General features: G+C 37.4%; 1 protein-coding gene and 1 long non-coding RNA gene across 2 annotated transcripts; one reads left to right on the plus strand and one right to left on the minus strand.

Moving 5' to 3' along the window:
• Window positions 1-622: 622 nt before the first annotated feature.
• LOC130433044 (uncharacterized) lies at window positions 623-3,726 on the plus strand. The gene is made up of 3 exons (XR_008908528.1): window positions 623-764; window positions 1,284-1,390; window positions 2,795-3,726. It is a non-coding gene; the product is annotated as an uncharacterized LOC130433044 (long non-coding RNA).
• A 15,803-nt stretch (window positions 3,727-19,529) lies between these two features.
• serpinb14 (serpin peptidase inhibitor, clade B (ovalbumin), member 14) lies at window positions 19,530-22,937 on the minus strand. The gene is made up of 8 exons (XM_056762472.1): window positions 22,832-22,937; window positions 22,377-22,554; window positions 21,178-21,339; window positions 20,830-20,988; window positions 20,605-20,722; window positions 20,388-20,530; window positions 20,128-20,295; window positions 19,530-20,054 (listed from the first exon to the last, which is right to left on the minus strand). The coding sequence occupies exons 2-8, from the start codon at window positions 22,542-22,544 to the stop codon at window positions 19,650-19,652; spliced, it is 1,323 nt and encodes a 440-aa protein (XP_056618450.1). The 5' UTR covers window positions 22,545-22,554; window positions 22,832-22,937; the 3' UTR covers window positions 19,530-19,649.
• Between the last annotated feature and the right edge of the window lie 1,661 nt (window positions 22,938-24,598).

Below are 24,598 nucleotides of genomic sequence, written 5' to 3' on the forward strand. Positions count from 1 at the left end.
GGTGTTGGCTTCTTTTTCATTCTGGTTATTTTCATGTGCTTGACAAAACAAGGCCTTATGCTCATTTTTCATAGTTTTAAAGGAACAGAAATCACTTTAGTGCAATTGATCTTCTCTGTACATTCATTGTTACTTCTAGTCTAACAGAACTGTAAGATGACTCCAACGGTTCCCTTGTTAGGAAGCACAGATTTCTGTTCATAGAGACGACCTTAATGGTGACAACACACTTCTGCCAAAATCTGCCCTGATGCGTTCTGTAATTTCAGACCAGTGAAGCGAAATGGCCTTTCATAACAAAAACACACCATGCATGGCCATGTGGTCGGAAATTTAGAATTGTACTGATAGGTGAATGCGGTCACATGCTGCCCTGGTGTTGAAGTATCAACGACCGATGTCACCCAACAAATAAAGCTTTTCATTTATCGCTCTCTTGATCTCTTGTTTCGTTTAAGCTGGTGAGAAAATAGTGTCTGACAAGTTTCATCAGTGTTGGTTAAGCAGGCGTGCACATGTGCGAGCGTGATGAGTTCTGACAGCTGTGCATGGTAAAGCGAGAGAGAAAGAGAATCCACCAATCTGGTTGCAAGATGACAGGTTGTATAATGGGGCGGAGCTCCAGCGAAACTTCCTCTAGTGTTTTCATGCGCAGGCTGCAGATGATGTTCTTCCAACAGTTTAAATCCAACTTCAACTGCTACAACCGCATGGTTTGCCTTTTGTAGGAACATCAGCAGATTTTGTGGATTCTGGACAGTCAGGTTGGTAGATGCAGACATGTGTCTATCGTTCTCGCCTCCTTCAGTTTTGACCCCTGTCCATTCCGTCCACTTCTGCTCGAGTCCTTCCTTTGTTTTGCTGTAAAAGATATTGTACATCTAGATGGATCTTTCTCAGGTTTTGTTATGTAGAGTTTGTCGGGGTCTTGTCTACTTTGTCTGTGAATCAAACCAATACATAATGTATTTTCAGACCGCAGATTAGTTCACGGATCTCTTTATGAAGATGTAACCGGACTCATCTGGATATTTGTTTGGGATTGTTGCCTGCAGCTAGACGTGTACTGCCCAACCTCATGCAGTCTCTGGATTCACTCTGGTTTCTTTGAATAAATGAACATTATTCTTAAGCGCAGCTTTGCATTTTCAGTTCTCACGCATTGATGCTTTCATTATTGAACATTCAGTTTGGATTGAAATCTGTTTGCTTGTTTGTAAAATCTGCTTTAAAATCCATGCTTTAATATATTTATATTTACACTTGGCTTTTATTATCTGCAGGTCTCGCATCCATCAGGAGATTCTGTTTAGTTGTTTGGTGTTCAAAGACGACAGCGATGATCATCAGACTTGGCAGACTGACTCCTGGATACTTCCGTCTTTTGCAGGTATATACATATTTCTTCAAATCTGGTTCCGTCTGTAAATTTGTGGATTAATTTTTTGTTTTATGGGTCCCTTACATAATGCTTGAAGTAATACGGTGGTTAGTTTGGGAAGTGTACATCCGCTCCGGCCGGACCCCAGCGGTCCCCTGAATTCCTGTCAGCTAAAAGTGACTGAAGCCAAATGATATGAACAATGAGCGTGTGTACACGGGGAAATACCAGGTCGATTCATCTCATGCGCTGAATAGATTTCTCAACACTTGGAATATAAAAATGACATGAAACCCACAGGGGACAATAGCAAGATATTTTGTGTCCGTCAAAATGATCAATTTAAGCATATGTTCAAGTTTGGAGAATCTGTTAATAACCCTGTTCTACAAACCAAAAAGCATTTATTAGTATTAGTGCAGTTGCTCTTCTAAGTTTTTCTAATAACAAGCTACTTCTTTCAACACGTACAAGTGTAACGTGACAATGCCGCAGTTTGCAATGTCACGTTGCTTGGCACGCGAGTTTTATAGATGCTGAGATGATGCAAGAATCAAACACTGGTCGCAGTTTAGTTACATTGAAACTATAACATGTCCCAAACTCTTATTTTAAAGTAACTTTGTTGTTAATATTAAACTTGCTCTAAAGAGTTTAGACTAGAGAATCTTTCTAATCTTAAGTAGGTTTATCGCCGTCTTGACCTGCTCGCTTTAATAAATCTTGTTAAAATCGCAGCCCTGTCATGAACATTTTCCAGCAGTTTAACTGGATGTTTTACTCGATCTGAATGGAATGACCCCATGCTGTTTAACAGACCTCCTGGAGCCTTGTAATTCTTTTGCCATTTGCCTCTGAACACCATTGTCTGCTTACGATTACATGCAGAGTATTTCTCCACTCCTGGGGCCCGTTTCAATAAGAAAGGTCAACAAACACAGAGTTTAAATCTGAACTCTTGAGTTGATTTACTCAGAAAATCACTACTCTGACTTTTCAATTTCAGACCAGCTGATTTGAGCACAGTCCAGTCTTGAATAAAAAATATCGTTTCTATTTCTATTCATGTTCATGTAATACTGCAAAGAAAACAAATTAATATTCACTTTTAAGCAATACAACAGTCATATTTACATGCATTTAGGAACAGTTCAATAGGGTTTTTATTTTATTTGATAACCTGGATTTTTCTATCAGTTTTCATGTCTTGTCATGCTGTCAGTCTTTCACATTGCTGTTGGATGACTTTGTAACTTCTGAGGTTTGATTTAGTTGAAATTCAACAGCCACTGGACTGAAATGAGCACAATGCATCTAGAAATGGGATTTTTTTTTTTTTTTCTTGGCTGTAGGCGATTTGATTATACTCCTTAAAAAACCGTTTCTGACCTTGTTTTGATGTTCTCTCTACAGAGACAGGTAGCTGGTGAGGTGCAGGCCCCAACACGTGACCGCTCCACCAACCAAATTGCCATGATGCTGGCCATCATGGGTCTCAGCCTTTCCTACTACAGTGCCAAACAGATGACGGAGAAGGTTGGGCACAAGCCCGCGCCATGAAAACGCTCCTCGTTCGTTTGCTTCTGGAGAGGAAAGAAAGAAGCCAATCTGTAGGTGAAGGTGGAGCGGGATCACCACGTCCAGTCTTTCACAATACTCCCTCTCTGTATCTATCAGAAACTGATTTCTGAGCATTCACTAACCACCAATCCTGGTCTGCTAGGGTTCTGTCACTTTAGTTTCGCTCTCAGCAGGTTGAAATCTGCTTTATTTGGGTTTCTTGGTCTTTATATCTTGAAAGTTGACTTTGTACATGCATCAGAGAGTCGATCAATACTGCCCGAGATTTCTAGAAAATAAGTTTATCTCCTCCATCATGGAGAATACTGCTGCTACTGTGAGCCATAAAGCCTTCAAAGTGAGCGACCTCTGCATTTCAGATGTACCGGTCAACTAGTGACAGCAGAATGAGAGATTATTTTCGATTTATCACCGAAAACTCACACCGACCCGAGGACACAAAGGCATCAACACACTTGTCGTCTCTGTGATGGACGAGGTGTTATCAAGACAGATTACAATACTACACCGTCACCACTTTGGGATCTCTCGTAAAGGGACTTTTCATTTTAACTAAACACAAGATTTCATATCATGTTTAATGGTCTTGATCAGTGGATTATCCAGTAGTTCCTGTCAGACATTTAACGTTCACTTTGTGTATTTGTGCAATCCGTGACATTATTTCTAACAGTTTTTAAATATAATACTGTGATTTATGATGAATGTTTGTTATGTTTTTGTGAATCTATGAACAAATAAAGCTGTGAACTTTCTGAACAACATCAACGTTATGGCCTGCAAGTCTTTTCTCAGAGAAAAAAAATACTTTATTGCTCATAAGTTGTTTCATAGCTGTCTTCTGATATTTCTCATAAAATTTTGTTTTTGAAAATTATTGTTGAAACGCATGAAGGGTATATCTGTGTAAAACAAATGTATGAAGTGTTTGAGATCTTCAATAATATTGACTTTTGTTGACATCTTCTCAAACATTTATGACCGACACATTTGTGAGATTTTTGACTCCACCTCAAGAGAAATATCTGAGACGCAGACGTTTCCATTTTCTCTTAAATCTCACTGATGTTTGAGAGTAATAACTGCGAAAGAGGGTTGAATAAAGAACACATGTTTAAAAGAATGTGGTTATGAAATCTGTTTTGAATGTATATCTCTGAAATTGTCCACCTCACCTCGACTGAGTTTTGCTCTGATGGTTTATTAAAGAATTTTGTGTCCACAGGAGCATGCGGTGGAACAGGAAGTGGTCGTAGCCTCGAGCAACCGCTTCCTCTGTCAGCACACGATATTTTTCTACCAGCCTGCTGCTGATGTTCAGTTTGGTGTCTGATTTTCTCAGAAGGATAGTTCATCCAAAAATAAAACTCTCTCTCATGTGGTAATAAATGTGCATGACTCTTTCTTCAGTGGAACACAAGATATTTTGAGAAATGTTTCGGTGGTTTTGTGTTCATACAATGGCAGTCAATGAGGTTCAGTGTCGTTTGGTTATCAATGTTCTTCAAAAAATCTTTTGTGTTCTGCAGAAGAGAGAAACTCGCACAGGTTTGGAATGACATGAGTAAATGATGTATAAATATAAATTTCCGGGTAAAATATTCCTTTTAACCAAACCTACACCTCAACATTCAAACGTGTTGCAGACTAGTCCGGCTAAGTAATTTAGGCTTAAAACATCATTTCAAACACATTGCTTTCCGTCCGTGTTTGCATGGATGCTCAGGGCAGATGTGATGTCCTTTGACAGGCTGAGGCCATATTGCGTGACACATGTTGTTCCGCCCACCACCTTTGGCTCCTCCCCCTCATCTCTGATCACTAGGCAAATGTGCCCAAAAATACCACTGGGGCACTTTGACATGCAAGCTCAGGACACAAACCCAAACGCCGCCGCCCTATTGGCCGTCCGGTGATGCGTCATGATGTCGTTGCTGTTTTGAGCTGCTGAAACAAAAGGATGGGGATCACGTTGGCGGCAGGGCTATACACGTGGGTGCTTGTGCTTTAAAAACACACACAAAAAGCCTGTTTATACAATGAGGAGACGAATACAAAAACAAGACAATTATATACGTGAGCAGTGGCTTTAATTTTATTTAAAATATGATGAAACTTTTGAGATATTTGAACACCGTGAGACTGATGCTGTCAAGATTTCACTCTGAATTATATTGTTTCTTGTGAATTTTTAAATTTGTTTAAATCACGTGTTAAGTTTCCTTTACCTCACACACTGTGTGAGAAACTGTGTGTCCTACATCTCAGTTACTCTACTGTTGGGCTGTGACCCAAAAATGGGACACCAATGATATAACCATCAACAGCAAAAGATTTGGAGTCTATAATCTTACATTCATATGATCTTATCGTCAACATTAACTGTCTCACAACGACGTTCCCATTTTTTATCTCTCTTAGAAGACACAACTGAGTTGATCCATAAAACTTAACTGAGGCTTCCAATGGATTTTGTGGCTCTCAACGGTAAATTCTCTGAGCAGTAACACTTTTTTTACACTGTTAAACTTTGCTGTAATTTCGCAGCAGGTTTGCCAGTAGCTTACTCTAGATTTAATGTATAATTTAGTTTTAAGCATAAACTATATATTTTCTTCCTTAAAACAAGATTTCTTGTTGTGTTAATGTATCGTAATTTAAGAAGTTTTAAATATGATATTTTATATTTTAAATTAGTATTTAAACATTTTTTACAGTGTTGCTGTGCTATTGCCGGTCTCTTTTTGCTCATTTGGATCTCAAAAGTCAAATCAAAGGAATTCTAGTGATTAAATCTACAGTAAGTTACTGGCAAACCTGATTCAAAAACTAGAGCAAAGTTTTACATTGTAGGAAAGTCAAAAATAGGCAAGAATCTTTTTTTTCTCATCTTTTATAAGCAAGAAAAAGCATTTCATGTGTTTCATTTGATATCAGAGGCCATGCATCAATTTCCTTGTCATCTATACGCTGATCCAATCAGACAGACGTGACACCACGCCCTAATCCTCAAAATACATAAAGGAAAAGATTACATTGAATAGAGCAGTGGTTCTCATACTTTCTCGTTGTAGGGCCCCCTTAGTGCACTGTGCTTGTGGCCCCCCAAATAAAGACTTAGAATCTTAAACTTAGAATTTTTATTCAATCAAAAACATATGATGTTAGAGCGTGCTGTAACATGAATTATTTGGGTTGGTAGGCTTCTTTTTCTGATGTTTGATTGCATACAATTCTTGATACATTATGTTTCATAAAATGCCACAAAGTCTGTGGCCCCCTGGAACCTTCTTGGGGCCCCCAGTTTGACAACCCCTGGGAAAGAGGAACACAAACTAAACAACCACTAGAATTCTAATCAATGATCATAAACACATACGTATTGTAGACATGTAATGTACAGAGGTCATTGATGTGTCCAGTCAAACAGCAGCTGTGTGGACGTCAGTATTGTGGCTGGAGTCTGACGTTCTGTCTAAATCATGACAAAAACTCTCTGTGTCTGTTCAACATCCGTCCTCACATCCAATCTGTTCTGTAAGCTCTGCGGTGGAAGTAGGCCACTGTGTTCTTCACTGATCTGTCATCCGTGTAATTTCATGAACTATCTTTCTCTTTCAACAGAGACTGTTTATCTGGCAGCTCTTGTTGACTATAATAAATGTTATTCATTTCTTTTCATAAACTTTTAATTGTGGATTTTATGGTCATTGTTTAGATTTTTATTTAATTTGTCAGAGGCCCTTCTCTGCTCCAGTTTGTATAAAAGCATCAACTATTGCCTGGTTTCACAGACAAGGCTAAGCTTAAGCCAGGACTATGCCTTAGTTAAATTAGGATATTTAAGTCACTTTTCTGTAAATGCCTTAGAAATAAATGTTACTGGTGTGCATCTTGAGACAAAACAATGGTAGTGACATATTTTAAGGTATGTCAGGGCAAGTTCTTTTCAGTTAAGACAGCTGAAACATTCATTTTAGTCTGGGACTGATCTTATGCCTTGTCTGAGAAACAGAGTGATTATGTTTGTAAATGTGTTGACTTGATGTTGTTTCTCATGCATCTTTAAATTCATTTAAATCACGTGTTTTTTTTCCTTCACCTCACACACTGTGTGAGAAACTGTGTGTCCTACTTCTCAGTTGCTCTACTGGTGGGCCGTGACCCAAAAATCAGGACAGCAATGATATAACCATCAACAGCAAAAGATTTGGAGTCTATAATCTTACATTCATATGACCTTCATGACCTTATTGTTTTGATTCGACCCAAATACATGACATTTTATTTATTATTTTATTTATTGTATATTTTATTTTTTTATTTTATTAATATTATTTTATGTTATTCTATGTTATTTATATTATATTATATTATTTTTTTATTTTATTTTATATTACTTTTTAATTTTATTATTATTATTTTATAATTGTTTTCGTTTAGTTTACTTTAGTTCCCTGCTCCATGTTTTTTTAAGCAGTCGTTGCTATACTTCATGCACAGAGCCAGTCTGGTATTCAGCCATCAGACACACAGAGAAACATTCCTGCCAACATGAACAGCCATTATTTGTTTTGGAAAGATTATGAATTACTTTCGGACCCATGTTGCAAAATAGAGAAACTGAAATGATGACTCAAGAAACCAGAGAACTAAGATCACAACATAATCCTTTAAAAATCTATCAAATCTGTGGGCAGATTCTCGAAACTGTTCTCAAGACGAAATATAAGATTGTTCTTCAGATAAATGATAGGAAGCTCATATGAATGTTCCTTCATAAGAAGTTCTCAAATATTTTTTCAAGAACATCTTCATTTTTTCATAAGAATAAAAGGACGCATGCTTAAGAAAAAAATGTAAGATCTGCCTTAAGATTTTTTTTCGTGAGTGGAAATATTCCTAACTTTTTTCCTAAATGACAGTTTAAGAAAAATATAGCAGTTAAGACAAATCTTTTTCTTAATAATGTTTTGTGAATCCGTCCCCTGGATCTTACTTTAATCTCACTCAAAGATCATCCCTATCTGTTCGGTTATCTTTTAAAAACACGTCGAGTGCATTTCAAACAGATGCAATTAAAAAGAAACGTTGATGTTTTATGCAAATATAAACCACAACTGTCTTGGCACGGTTATGCGTTTGTAAATCACAGACAAACAGAACATGATGTATAACACAACACAAAACATGTGAACATATATAGAGATTTTTCACAAGTGTTAAGGTTTTGCTCATAAGTATAGATTTTTGATACCGACTAAGTGCAAAAAATAAATCAGTTTGTGAATAAAGACTTTGGTAGGGATTCGGTTTATGCATGATTATTCATATGGAGCAAACATGCATTGTTTTAGGTTATTAAACAACTAGTCAGAGTACAACACAACACAATAAAACAGAACACAGGTGTCTCGAGACATTGACATATTTATAACACGCTCGTGGCTTGAGTCCTCTCTTAACTCATGTGTTTCATGTTTGAACAGTGATTTATGATGAGGTTTTCACTTTAAAGTCGACAGCACTTGAAGTATTTCATTCAGGTCTGGTTTGTTACTCTATGGTTGAAGAGTAAACAAATGAAGTGGATCTATCACTTATCAGATATGAGGCTGTTTAAGATTTGTTCAAAACAAAAACGACGCATTAGAGACCCAACCCGTCTTCCTTTATGCCACATTAAAGACATCTTCGCTTTGTAAGTCCTTTTGAACATCCTATAAATAATAAAGTTGTACAGAGATGGTCATCCAAAGCAAAATTGAGAATGTCCCCATAAAGCAACCTGCCAACTGAAGAGCACGTCACACATCCGGATTTATGACTGTTACACAACTGAAGCTTATGAGGGATATTTAAGAGGATGTATCACTGCCAAGAGGACACTTTATCACTCAGAGATTTCTCTTTCACAGCTCAGAAGACTTGAGGAAGTTCTCCGTTGTTTTATTAAGTATCAACTTAGTCTCAGATTTTTCTTCTAAAATTAAGTAAAAAGACAAAACACATTTTGAAGTCCTAAGAACAATGTTGAAAGGAAACACAAAACAACCTCTTTCAATGAACTTGAAAATACAATTGTTATGTAGCCGTGTTTTCTTCAAAGATTTTTTCCTGGCAGCCTCACAAGAACTGATATTAAATTATTATGCTGCGACATGTGTAGACAACACCCCCCGATCAATTTAACTCATTGACTGACATGTGACCGATAGATGCTTTTTTGGACGCCACATTCTGGAAGACATCTGAGATCAGGTGAAACATATAGGCCCGGCATGCACCGACTGAGCCAAAACAGCAATTGGAACTAGACGACGGCCAAATGTATTTTGTTCAATGCCACGCGCTTCATGCAGGAGGTGTCACTTCTACTTTCGGTCAACACGTGTCACAGATGTTGATCTGAAATGGAACGGGATGAAGATTATATGTGCGCTTGCTTCATCACAGTGACAGCAGATAAATGTGGCGCGTGTGTGTCTGAGGTCACGTGACAGTTACATAAGATGCACTAAGCTGTCCTGGATTGTATGTTATCATCTTTATACTAATTCATGACTGATTTTTCCGTTGAATGTACATATATGACAGCACATATATTTAAAGGCATAGTGAACCAAAAATGAAATTTCTGTCATCATTTACTCCAGTGGTTCTCAAACATTTCAGATCATCACTTTTAATAAAATGAGTTGTTCCAAGTACCACATCCCCACAGAAACTCACACGAATAAACACTCAAATTAATAGTTGAAACACTTTTTTAGTTACCGGCTGTTTTCAAACTAAAGAACATGTTTTTTTCATGTTTCTAAAGTTAGTCAGCAGTAATAGTGAACACAAAACACTTTTCTGTTTTGAGTTTGAGTTGACTTGTAGAAAAAATAAACCAATTTATATTACAGACAAAAAATGTGGAAAGAATATTTAACACATTAGATAAATAAATATACGTATACTTTAACATTGAGAGAACAGCTGTATACAACAGATAGAGATTTTCACGTTACTGCAGCGGCTCTTGTTAAAGCGACGTCTCAAAAATATCAAATATCACAAAACCATCGACCACTGATAAATAAACAATCATTCATACAACTATGTTAAAATTGCACACAGGCTGAGAAGTATTCCCTATTTACCAATAATGTATCAAACATTTGAATTGTATTTAAAACAGGAAATATAAATTCATATTTAGAGTTTTCTGTCGTGTCATGTACCATCGGGGTCTCTTCAACCTGTCTTAAGTATTAAAACCCCAGTGAAACACTGCAGGACATTTCTGTTTCAGACCGAGTCTCAAACTGTGTTTATTTATTTTATTTCATTTATTCTGTTCTTATGTAGATGTGCACAAAGCGCTGTGAACATCACACATCCTAGAAGAATAAACGTGTGTTTTTGTGTACTGGTATTCATCAATGTGCAAAGATAGCAATACCTGTAGATTTTGACCTTGTGGGGACATTTTTTGTCCCCATGCTGGAAAACAGCTTATACGTAAATCATACAGAATGATATTTAGTGAAAAAAAATTAGTGGTTGGCATAGATTAATTTTTTTAATCTAGATTAATCTAGATTAATCTTGGATTTAATCTAGATTAATCTAGATTAAAATGGCTCATTTGGATTCTGCCGAAGGCATTCAGAATATGTGTGCTACCCAAATAATGACTAAAAGTTAGTCTTTGAGAACGGGTTTCTCAAGCCAGGTGGCGCATAAGACCAGAGGCTCATCTCCTGTTTCCAAATGCATCACAAACTGCTTTAGAAAGCTGTTCTACTATGATAATTTGTGATGAAAATTAAATTATGTTCAATAAGATGAACTTTGTGTTTAGGTGGTACTTGAGACTGGAAGAGCTCCTACAGTACATTTACATTTAGTCATTTAGCAGACGCTTTTATCCAAAGCGACTTACAAAGAGTGAGGGAGCAACAAGCGATATGTCATACAGGAGCCATAATACATTAGATCTCAATACAAAGTTCTGGTTTCAACTAAAGCTAGACCACTACCTGTTAAGAGAAAGTTTTTTTTTTAAACCAATTCCTCATTGCACAAGGTGCAAACAACCTTAGTCTTGTCGATGTTTCCATTGGGAAGCTTCTTAAAAATGAATATTCCCTGAAGCAAACCCGGCGGCTTCATAGCTGCATCCATGTTAGCACGTCACGTTTGATGCGGTAATTTCACAGTAACGTTATGTTGTGTTCAGACCAAACGCGAATGGCGCGTCAAGCGCGAGTGATTTATGTGTTAATGCAAAGAGCCAATAGACCTACTTGCTGCGCGAATGAAGCCCTGGTTATGAGATGATGAGGCGGCTTCTGCTTCCGCGAATGAAGCCCTGGTTATGAGATGATGAGGCGACTTCTGCTTCCGCGAATGACGCGAATCACGTGAGTTAAAAAATCTCGTTCTCGCCCCGTACAGTGCAGTTAAGCTGGTATACATCCGCGCTAAAATATCAAGGTGAAAGTCATCATAGCTTGCGTAGTATAGACCCAGCTCCCAACACAACTTTGAGAATAGATTAACGGCGACATTTTTTTTATCGCGCGATAAGAGTCTCACTCCGTTAACGCCGTTAACGCCGTTAACGGCCCACCACTAAAAAAAATGCAGAAAGTTATGTGTGATTATTAGGTTTAGGTGTTGTTGTCGGGTTAGGGGATAGAATATATCATAAGCCTGATATAAAATCAATGGAAGTCTGTGGAATGTCCTCATAAACATGGGGTTGCCAGCACATAATGCGCTGGAGGCATTTGATTGAGAAGTGAGTTGAAACATGCAGAGAAACCTGAAGAGTGACTGATCTGAAGCCAGTCTGAACCAGTTATCATGAGAAGCAGAGAGAGGAGGGTGGTGGGAATACAAACACAAACAGGAGAGAAAAATGCTGACTTAACATTCCTTAACAAGACCACAAACAAAACGCTTTCTGAGATCAAAACCAATGACATAAACTGTGTTTCAAAATTTGAGGGAAAGACATAACAGTGTCTTTAATTCACTTTCAGTACATCAGGGTTTTCATTTTCAACGGTATGTGTGTTCTCTGGGAATCAAACCTGTGACCTTTACGCTGCCAAAACAACTGGAAATGTAGTTGAACATTTAAAACATTAAAAAAAGAAAAGTTTGGAAACGTTTTTCTTTGCTGGGATATCTGTTTAGCTAGAGGATAAAAATCAGCATGGGCAAACAACACAATTCGCTGCCTTCCCAAGAGAACTTTTGGCCAAATTTAAAGGGCACCCGTCATAAACAAGACAACTCCAGAGAAAAATCCACCATGAGAAGCGCTGGTGGCAGACTGGCAGTGTGGTGAGACATTTGAGAAATGCTCTTGTATAGATCAAGGGTATGACGTGTCACAGTGACGAAGGTCTCTTACGCTGAGACTCAACTTACTCTCAGATCTGATTTAAAACAGAGTAAATTCAATAAGAAATGTTTGAGTTGATATTGAGATCTTCAATAATATTGACTTTTGAAATCTGAGCTCAGTTTGACACATTGTTGACAACAAAACTCAAACTCTAATGACATAGATTCTTCTCCTGAGAGTCAGGAATGTGACAAATGTATCTGAGACGCATATGAGCCTCCAAGTTCTCTCTGTTTAATCTCACTGTCTTGGAGAAATATTATCTCCTGATTTTTCTTTATTGGGCGATGTAGCTTGAATAACAGTGTTTATGACATTGAGATGGTAAACAAGTGTGATGTCATTGTCATTGACAGGGTGTTGGGATGTAAAGTTACTGGCTGAGGTTCATCTTGGCTCTGGGTGAGAATATCTCTTTGTGTCACATGAGCAGCCCAGCAGATTTACTGTTGAGATTCATGCAGCGGGTTTGGAATACTGGATTCAGTGCACCTCTTTCTTCCAGAACCCATCTTGTGGTATTACCGCGGTAAGTAAGTCCTGGACACCAGTTCAGTTTTGGGGGAGGTGAAGGTGACTGAGGTCAAAGGTCAAACTCACAATAGACTGTATATCCAAGCATGTACTGTGTGCTGATGTATGTCATGTAGCAGCTCGTTTTGCTCTCATCTATATTCACCCACATGTCTTTTACATAACACCTTTACATACCCTTATCTACACCTATAGAATTTCTGCTTAGCTTTCCTGTGGCTCAGTGGTTAGAGCGTGACACTATAACAATGCCAAGGTCATGGGTTTGATCCCAGGGGATTGCACATAGTCTTAAACAAATGTATAATACAATGCAATTTAAGTTGCTTTGGGTAAAAGCATCTCCCAAATGATGCAGAAATCTTGTCTTGGCCTGAATCAGCGCTGACAATCACAAAATTATCGAATTGTTTTTTAAAACAAGCAATAAACTATTAGTGGCTTGGTTTTTCTAAGAGAAAATGTAGTTATTAGGAAAACTTTTCCTATACCTATGGCCTTTAGAGGATTTTTGCTTTCATTCATAGAAATGTGATCAAAAAAAAGTTTTAACTCACCCTCATGTCATTTCAAACCTGTATGAATTTCCTTCTTCACTTTCCTGTCATTTGCATTTATGCATGTGGTGCATTAAATCTATACATTTTAATCATACCCTGGGAATCAAACCCATGGATTTTGTGAACACAATGCTCTACCAACTGAGCTCCAAGAACACGAGATGAACCATGTTAAACACATATGGCGATGACTACCGTGTGGATACTGTGACAGAAAAGCTGTCAAGATCTTTTGCTTATCGGCGTCTTCTGGTTTATGACATGAATGTTCTACACGTAATAAACAAAAAATGAGAAATGTATCAGACGTCAGGGAATTACGCAGCGTTTGGATTCTTCTAGGCTCATATTGTTTTAAAAGATCTATTTACAGAGAGGACACCCTGTGCTGCCAACAGCATCGTGCACACATGTGTATATATACGTACATACCAGTATCAACAGCATAAACTCTACACCGCACCATCACAGCAGGATGCACAGCAGCTCATATATCACTCACATACACACAGAATGACTTACAGAACACACACAGCCATTATAAACTGATAACACAGATGTGCATGTGAAATGAATTTTACAGTTTTTGCAAAACTTGTGTTTTAGTTAGCAGACTTAAAAAAATCTGACAGTTTTCCAGTGACTTGTTGAAGTGTTCAAGGGCTCAGCTGTGATTCTATAAATGCAGCACTCGTGGCAACAGTCTGATCATTAGATTTGAAGAACTTGACCTGAGCCAGTTGAAGAATAGACCCTGGAACAATTTGAATTGTTTACAATTTATGTATGCTATTATTTCTTTAGGGGGGGCACGGTGGCTTAGTGGTTAGCACGTTCGCCTCACACCTCCAGGGAGTTTGCATGTTCTCCCCGTGCCTCGGGGGTTTCCTCCGGGTACTCCGGTTTCCTCTCCTGGTCCAAAGACATGCATGGTAGGTTGATTGGCATCTCTGGAAAAATTGTCCGTAGGGTGTGAGTGAGTGAGTGAATGAGTGAGTGTGTGTGCCCTGCGATGGGTTGGCACTCCATCCAGGGTGTATCCTGCCTTGATGCCCGATGACTCCTGAGATAGGCGCAGGCTCCCCGTGACCCGAGGTAGTTCGGATATGCGGTAGAAAATGGAATGGAATGGAATGGAATTATTTCTTGATTGGTTCCGGTTTGAAGTTTGCAAATGTGCTGTTGAGTTGTCTGCACAAAAAGAAAATGCATTGCAAAAGACAAGGAAGTAAAATCAAATGATCTAGAGAACTACAAACATCTCAGTAATTTTCCTGATCTGCAAGCTTGAATAGAACAAGGCATCAATTGAATAAAAGAAACGTCACAGCAAAAAAAATCCTTTTACAATCCTAAAACTGCGTATGAAAAAGGGTCAACATTTTGATGTTTCACATAAAACATAACAGTTTATGTTTCACATAATAGTATTTACATATCAAATAAACAATAAGGAAATAAACTTCAACTTCTCAAAACATTGAGAGTCAGAAGCAGGCCACAAAGAAACAAAATTATTAATCTGCTGTTAGAGCTGCCACACATATATATTTCCCCATATATATTTGCATAAACTTGATTTTATATACATCCTTCTTTGTTTTAAAAAATTTTTTGGATTGCAATTCTGCATATCTTTTGCATGTTGGTTTTTGTACATCTTCATATTTCGTCCCTTTGTATACCTTTAAGCATAGCTTCACTTTTTGATCTAGAATTTTGACAAAATGTTAAATGTTCTCTCATTTGTAAGTCGCTTTGAGTGAATAAATGTATCTGCTAAATGAATAAATGTAAATGGAATATTTGCAGTAAGAGCAGAAGTGCAGGGCTTTAAGTAGAGGACAGAGATATACATGCAGACAAAGACTATGTGTATAAAGTGACATGAGGGTCCAGTTTCAAGGGAACATTGTGTTCTGTACATTTTGTTCCTGCACGTACAGAAATTCGCGCAGCGAGATTAAAAAGCGCTCTGTCGCCACCTGCCGGTGAACACGCGAATGTGTCGCTCTGAGGTTGTGTGCAAAATAGATTTCGTTCCTTAAATCAAACTTAAAACGCAAAGGGTTTTAACAAATGTCTAATAAAAAATATATATATATACATTTTAAAGATAAAAAAAGTGTGTTTCCTTTATCACAAATGGGTTTATAACAACGACATGGTTCAGTAAACGTAATAATAAAGTTAACTAAAATTATCATTTGAGATTGGACCCAACTGCAAGCATTGAAGAATTGTATACTTCTTCTCATCATGACAACACTAGTTGCTCCGCTGCTTCTGTACCTTTGTTGACTTCAACAAAACATTTATGGATCACTTAAAAGCTAAAATACACTACAGACTTTTGCTCAGATTTTCAGTCTGGACTTGTTGCAGAAAGTCTGTCCCAGTTATGATCAGATAATGTGTTTCCATCTGAAACTTTCAAAAAGTCTGCAAGTGTATCATGTCTAACTGGTAGGATGTCTCTCCAGAGACGATTGGCAAGACTCAACATACAGTAGTCTTCTGGTTTGTTCAAGTCACTCATGAGCTTATTGAAGCTGGAATGATGATCCTCCCGTTGATGATAAGACTTCTGTAAACTTTAACATTATCAAATCACATTGAGATCCATGAAAATCCACAACAGACAGACAAATAATTTTGAAGATGACCATTCCATAAAACACCAAACACAGTTTTGGTATAAAAGTTGGAAAGTTAATATGTTGTGTAAGTACCTGGACAGAAATCTTGGTCTCCTACTGAACCGGTGATCCAGATGGTGGGCTTCTAGCTCCAGGTTTGATAAGTTTGTTAAGAGAAAGAACCTGATGAGAGAATGAAGAAATCAATCCAAATTCACTGTTGTAATAATTCAAACGTCTATTGGGAATACACAATAACAATCCCTTTAAACAAGCTTTAAATAATGACAGCTTTAAGAACTAATGATGTCACGCCTTTTCTTTACTCTCAACCAAAAAAGAAGAAAGTTCAAGTAAACATAAAACAGTTTTTTACCTTTTTGTTATTAAATGTATACGTTATAATTTTCCCACAATACTCCAAAATTAAAATTGTATCTCTCTTTGAGATAATTATGAACTTTTTTAACACGTATTATATCACAAGTTCCTTTTGGTGTAGCAAAAGTCTGAAGACCATTTTACAGAGCAAGTCAACATGTCTATACTCAGCTGTCTGAATCATAACACATCCAGCGTGTGACATAACGTCAGTCAGTCGCACCCTGAGTGGTGAGGTTTCTCACAGCGATGCAGAAGGTCATAAAAATCTGAACACACACACAAACAGACTTCTACAATTTCATCACTTTCCTTCCATTTCGCCTTGTTCTCAATGTGACGTCTGACCTGTAACATCTGAGTTTATGTGTTAGCCAGAGCAGAAGAGATGCTGAGAGGAGAGTAGAAGTGTGTTCTTCTCTTGTGTTCTTCTCACTGATCTTCTTGAACAGATTGAGAGAGAATTGTGTGTTTGCTGCTGACAAAGACTCCATTTTCACAACCTGAGCCACAAAGAAAAACCAGTCAATTAGAGGTCAAAATAGATTCCAGGGTGTTTAAAAATTACATTGCAAAATTTTATTTTTATATGGAAATGTATGGAAATGTTTGCAATATATGTTGAAGTGAGTCTCAACTGCATCAAGAGTAACAGAGAAATGAAATAAAATCATTGGAATCACCTGGAATATTCAGCAGTATTGATGATGTGTCCTGGTCGTCGTTCTTATGTAAAATGGCTGCACTTAACCACCCAACAAGCATCTAAATACAGTAAATCCATCCAGTTTCTGAAAGATTAGTAAATCTCATTAGATTATGGCATAAAATCGCATGAAAGATAAAGCTGTGAACATTCAAATGACACGTCATTGCCTTCAGTCGTTATCCAACCCTCTTTGCATATCAGTCGACATTTCAAATAGAATTGACATGAAAAATTATACACTCATCCATCTATGTAAAGAATAAACTTGTCCTTATCGTTGAACAAGTAAAAAACAAACAAAAATAAAGATATGATTTATCTTGGGTTCAACTGTGTGGTTTGCATATTTATGTGTTTAGTCATAAAGTTGTCACCTACACGACTGGCAGCAAGTATCTGTCATCAATGTGTTGTAATGTGTTCAGTTTGTGCAAATATCACTTTATGTGGAAGTCAAAGAGTTCAACACAGCAGGCTGACAAAACTCTGTTTTATGAAAAGAGGTGTGTGGAGTCTTCGGCTTAATACTAAACCATCTTTGAATAGCACAGTTGACTGTGTTTGCCATGTTTGACGTTTGGACATAACGATGACAAATATGAGTTAACCAATCCAAAAAAATGACAACATTTTAAAATGTAAGCAAATCTGTTTGTAGATCCTGCAGAAAAGATGAATGTGAGACAGTACAAACTAAAATCCTTTTATAAAAATGATCAATAAAACATTTTTTTTTAATAGCTAGAACATTTAAGTCATATGGTTTGTGAATCATAAGGATTCTTATCCTAATTGTCAAGTTTTTGCTCCTTATGTTTTTAAGGACAGATTTAAAGGGATCCCCGACTAGGAAGACTTGTGTGTATTAAAATGTTAAAATAGCCTTACACTACTAGCATTTGTCATTAGAAATGCATCAATATTTTAATTTCTTGAAAAAAAACTACATTTAATTCTCATTTTAACTTAAGGAGGACGCCGTTTTTTACAAACAGTCAGCCAAACTGACACATTAATGCAGACAGTTTTCTGTAAGGTGCTGTAACATAAACATATGTAGAAAACAGTACTTAAATAATAAAGAAAATAAAGACGATACTTGGTGTATTTTGATCTATCTTGTCTATTTTAATCTTGTTGGTCAGAAATACAAACAAACATATTAATCATACGAATTTAATATATACAAGATTTAAGCCATTATAAAAAATCCAGATTTGGACTTTTTGATGTTAATGCTGTCTCAGTGTCTCAGTCATTAGCTGACGGGCCTGTTTAGCCTATACCTGACATTTGTGTGCTAATGCTGCGTTCACACCAAACGCGAATTAAGTGATTAGTTTGAATAAATTACACACAAAGTTAATGCAAAGACGGAAACAGACACAAACTTGCCCCGGGCAATGCGAAATTTGCGCTTAGAGCTGATTGACACCTAATGTTTAACACGTCCAGATGTATGAAGACACTCCAATGTTTTTGTGTGAATCACCCAAAGATAAAAAAACGTTCCTGTGGGTAATGAAGAACGAGGAAAGCGATGCTTCGCATTTGGTGTGAACAATACTGACATATATTTACATCTATGGAAAACATTTGCCTCACTGTAATGTAAAGAATGCGGGTCTAGTTGACAACCTTTTGACGTCAAGTATTTGATGTATATATAACTGAAAAGATGAGAACAATGTAAAAACATGTGACAAACTGAAACACTGGATATGCCTATCTCGCCTATAACTCCGTCAAAGGATTCAACTGTAACTCTAGAAAATAAAATACATATAAGAAAATATTTCACATTACCAGCATTTGTTCTGGATAAAAAGCACAATAACATTTACATTTCTCAACCAATTTCAATTGGAGTACAAAAACATGAGAAATGTAAATGTTGGAAACACAGCTCCCCGTTGACCTGTAGGCTATGTCATTATAGCGTTGTCTTACCCTCTTGAATATAACACAAAATCCCAAAGTGCTCAATGCAGAGTCTATTCCTGAATCCAAGTCTATACTTTATAGACCATCCGGGTATTTCTCGTCTAGTGTTTTGTGAATACTGAGGATTCGGACATACTACTCATGATTTATACACATTTTCGCCTACTATATAGTATGGAAGTAGGCGATTTCGGATGCAGGGCATTATGTCTGTCCCTGCGTTCCATTTCGAAGGGCTCATCCCTATTCCCTAACCCTATCGAATGGTTACCCTCCGGAGTGAGAGCTTTGAAGGGTTAAAGGGTGTAGGGGACCAAATTAATCTTGAAAGTTGCTTAATGGAATCTTGTATGCATTTCTTTGGCATGATTTTGACAACAAAAGATGGAGATACATTTTTCCAGAACAATTTAATTTATCTTTCTAAACAGGAAACCACAAGCACCTAATAGTTTATTCAAAATAAACACTCTTTTAAAGACAGAATGACACAACTAGTACCAGCAGGAGCTCATGGAGAGCAAAAGCGTCCATAAAACAGAATGCTCTTGGTGGGATTGTGTCGAATGAAGAACAGGAACGGATGATCAGCGTTAAAAAACAGAGGAAGCATTGCACTTCTGGTCATCATAACGGCAGCAGTAGCCGCCGCTGCTTCTGTACCTTCTTCATTGACTTCAACAAAAGATTTATGAATCACTTTAGACAGCACCAGATCGTTGCTGGCGGACATGCCTGAGAAGTTTGCCCCCCCCATATCGAAAGCATCCACCATTCCCAGGCTCTCCAGCAGACTCTTCATGTCATAAGTTTCCTCCAGCTTGAATTTGGGCAGAGATACCCGAACCTCTTTTACGCTCATGTTGTCGGGTTTGGTCCAGTCCATGAGATTCTCATAGGTCAGTGCTTTCTCCAGCTGGATAAGAGAATCATGTTAGTGTCTGTCGATTTGTAAATGAAGATTTTTTTAAGGAGCAAACCCGTCTCACCTTCTGAAGGCCAGTGGTGTCGTCTTCAATCTCATTTGGAAGGACGATCAGCATACTCAGATTCTTCCCGACATACGGCAGCTCCACGATCTGACTGTTCACCTCTGGGATGAAGGTCAGAGGAAACTTTGACTTCTGGTTCATCATCTTCACCGGCTTTGTTTCATTCTGCCAAACATCCATGAGAACATGTTATAACCCCTCAAATCTCACAATATTGAACTTGATATAAAGAACACAAGAAGAACAATAAATCTCACCTTGTTCAGCCTAAACTGCTGCTCAACAGTGGCTTCCTTTGAGAATTTTTTCTCCCAGTTGCCCTTGAAGTAGATGGCGTTCACCAAGACCAAACGCGTCATATTATCGAGGACCCCGGGCTTCAGCAAGTCCTTGATCTTCCCTGATAAACATACATATTTATAGCCAATTCAAGACACTTACACAGCACAATTGAAGAATTCACCATGGTTTTACCTTGCGTCGTCTTCTCCACCCAGTTGTTGACGTTGACTCGTGCCGCTTCTGCGTTTTGTTTAAAGTCCACAGGCTCCAGTCTGGCCTGGTAGTATTTTTGCGAGTCGCTTATGAATTTCTATAACAAAAATCGTTTGACGCGAAAGTCACGTTAGAGCAGAGAACATTTCTGGAATTCGCACAAAGAAGAATGATTTGAGTTGTGAATGAATAAACCGCTCTTACATCAATGAACTGGTAGGATTTCTCTCCGTAGAGACGATTGGCAAGACTCAACTTATATGGGACTCCTGGTTTGTTCAACTCACTCATGAGCTTATTGAAGCTGGAATGAATAAGATCTTCACTTTTGCTTCCAGGTTTTGGCTGGCCAGGAAATTTCGACTTTAGAGTAACAAGATAAAAACACATTGATACAAAACAGATCACCACTAGCTTCCTCAATAAATACAAACACAATGATCACAACACAAAATCTTTACACATTCAAAACACACACATACGCTTTCTCTTTCTATGTTTATGAGAACCAGAAACATGAGGTTATTTAATATTTAAATACTCATTCTGAACCTTGATGAAGTCAGGTATCACAGATTTCTGGGTCTGTTGCATCATGGGCGGTTGAGATTGACCCTTGCTGCTGACGGTTGTCTGGGGTTTCGGGCTCGGCTGTTGAGGTGATGGTCCAGGTGTCGCGCCGTCAGCTTTGACAAGTTTGTTAAGACACAGAACCTAAAGCAGAATTGAGGGAAAAATAAATAAATACAATTTGTATACAAATATGACAACAGAATAGAATTGAATGTACTCATTTGATTCATAATAGAGAGCTCGAGATTCAAATAAAATGTAATAGAAATGAGACATAAGGTGGAGGAGGATTGTTTTATTTTTCAGCTAGCTTTGACCACCTGCATGTAAACAGATTTAACAGGTTAAATACATTCAGGGCATGTCCTCATCTGGACGATAATCGCACACATTTATCGTCGACGTTCAACGCCTCGTGAATAAATAAAGGGCACCAATGTGAGTGTGCACACCGACTCACAAAAATGGCAGGCTTAAAAGCGGGGTAGTTTTTATGGTTTCACACACGTGTTAAAAACTGGCCCACCATTGAGATTGCCGCTTTTGTTCGCATGCCTGGAGCTGCTGAAGTTACAGTAAAACACGACTTGGTGGCGCTCAAGCACAAAACGGTCTTGCCGAGCATGAATTGACAAAGAGGAATCAAGATAAATTCTTTTTCTGTCTGACAAGTGGTGTTTCTGTTTTTCTTCTATGTCAGGGAGTGAAATTGTACATTCACTCGGCTCAACAAAAACCATAACAACACCCAACCCAAGTTGCGTCTGAACATGTACAAACTTTATTCAAACATTACCTCATGGTCAATAACAGGCAAATATTGCACTGACACGTTTGCTTGTTTGTAGGATTTGTGGGGCTCATGTCATGAGAGGATTGTTCATTATGGTTAAGGAAGGATAATTTATTGTACTTTGGGCGCATAATGTAAAGACTTTTTATTAAAACTAAGCTGCAAAACAATTTGTTCTAAAAACCTTAAATGCAATCAAACTTTAAATATGTTCACAAAATCAGTTGTCAACTACACCTATTCCTGTTCAAACTCCGGCCCTCCCAGTCACGGTTACATAATGAAGTGAAATCAAGCTGAACTACTATTCTAAGCAAGAAAAGATTCTCGTCACTCCCAACAATTTTGCACATTAAAGAACGAAAGCTGGACTACATGACATCACCTTTAACATCTGATCTTGTGTGTTTCCTTTGGCACCGAGTGACACCATAGCCAGAGCAGAAGAGATGCTGAGAGGAGAGTAGAAGACATTCGTATCTTTTCCCTTCTCACTGATCTTCTTGAACAGATTGAGAGAGAATTGTGTGTTTCCTGCTGACAAAGACTCCATTTTTAACAACCTGAGCAAAGAAAAAGAGAGATTAATCAAACAAAATGATTCACTGCAAATAACCAATAGATGCGTATAAGTTCAGAAGAAAAATCAACAAAAATCGTCAATTTAGTCTCACATCTCTTACGACTAAATGCAGCAATTTCAAGTTATGGAGTAGATATAGTTAATGTTTGACATATCTTTGCAGAAATATGTGACTTGTGTATTATAATCCATAAATGATATTACATTACGAAACTCTGTAAAATGTAGCCAAGAAATGAATGAAACAAAAGCTTTACCTATAAAATACTTAGCAGAAATAGTGAAGTTCTCCCGTGTGTCACAACTGAATGAATTGTTTTGGGTTGGTGTTGTTTTAAAGAATGAAGCCTCGCCCTGAAACGCCCAACCTCGTGAAAGAGGAATGTTACCATATGACAACCGGAAAACTGATTCATGCAGGGCCGTGCACAGACATTTTGAGGGGCATGGCCCGAAAAAAAAAGGCACTAAGGGCAGGAGAAGACAGCACAGTCTCTATGTAATGTCTTTCTTCTTATCACACTGAAGCACTCGGAAAATATGTAAATCTATATTTTATGTTGTAGGATGTTAAGGTACAACTCTTTTAAAACATTTATAGTGGCCAATGCAGCATTTTCACAATAACGGTGATTTGTTGAAATTTCTACATTCTTACACTATTTGCAGATGCAAAACTGATATTTACATTTATGCATTTTGAAGACGCATTTATTCAACATGACTTACATTGCATTATACTATACATATGTATCTGAGCATGTGAAACTCTCTTGGATCGAACTCATTACCTTGCCGTTGCTAGCGCCATGCTAAAGGAAACATTATCATGCATTAACATTAACAAATGATTCAAGGGTTTTCACATGTTCTCCTGCTATCTGGGATCCTATTTATATGGTCTTAATAAAATTGTATGTATATGACATATGTTATAGATTACTGGTTTCAACTAAGAAAATAGATGATGGGAGATGTACTGCACAGGAGTTACAGTGTGACAAACTGTCAGCTTTTTGAAAGCATTTTCTACAAACTGTGCCAATAACTGCAAATTTGATGTTATTTATATTCAGGGCTTGGGAGTAACGGAGTTCATGTAACTTAGTTACGGTTTCAAAATACATCATTTGAGTAACTGTATTAAGAAATTACGTGATAATTTTATTTGGAACTGTCCTGAATAAGCAATTTCAAATAAAAGAAGTTTCCATATACTCCACAAGACAAAATGACTTTCAATGAAATTTAAAAATGTACAAACACAACCCTTGTTGTATGTTGTTACCTGAATGATCAACGACTGTTTACATGTTTTGTGATAGTTGTTTGTGTTTGTTTAAGTAATTATTTAGGTAATTGTGACGTTTTGTCTCAATATTGATATTTTCATCACAATTGTGAATATATCTCACAATTTTGACTTTTCTTAGAATTGTGAGACATACACTCACAATTGTGGACCATAATGTCCGATGAGGGAAAACTGTAAAACTGGTGTTGTTTATAATATTAAAAAAGCCAAGTCTTCTGTTTGGTGTTCGCTTTGTTTTACGTACTTATTAGTATCGTTTTTTTCATTGGAATTGATATGTTTGCACACTCTCTGAGAAAGCATTTACAGTGTGTGATGTATTTTTATTCATGCGGAGTACATTAAGACTTTTTTTGGAAGACAAAAAAGTCCAAACGGTCAAAGGGAATGTAAAAGCTTTAAAGCTTGTAATCTCATTTTATAATTCAAAAGAAACAGAAAAGAATACATTTTGAGAAATGTCTCATTTATTTTTTGTCCCTACAATGGAAGTCAGTGGGGTTCAATGTTGTTTGATAATCAACATTCTTCAAAATATCTTTTGTGTTCTGAAGAAGAAAGAAGCTCAGTTGTGTAATGACGAGGATAACTAAGACTGTTTTCTGTATGAAGTATGAACACATAGAGAATACGATCAAAGCTGATGATCGAGAGCGCATTCATGACATCAGGGCTGTCAAACCGGATTATGTATGACATATTTGAAGCT

Source organism: Triplophysa dalaica, chromosome 12 (assembly GCF_015846415.1).
Source record: "Triplophysa dalaica isolate WHDGS20190420 chromosome 12, ASM1584641v1, whole genome shotgun sequence".
Lineage (NCBI taxonomy): Eukaryota > Metazoa > Chordata > Actinopteri > Cypriniformes > Nemacheilidae > Triplophysa > Triplophysa dalaica.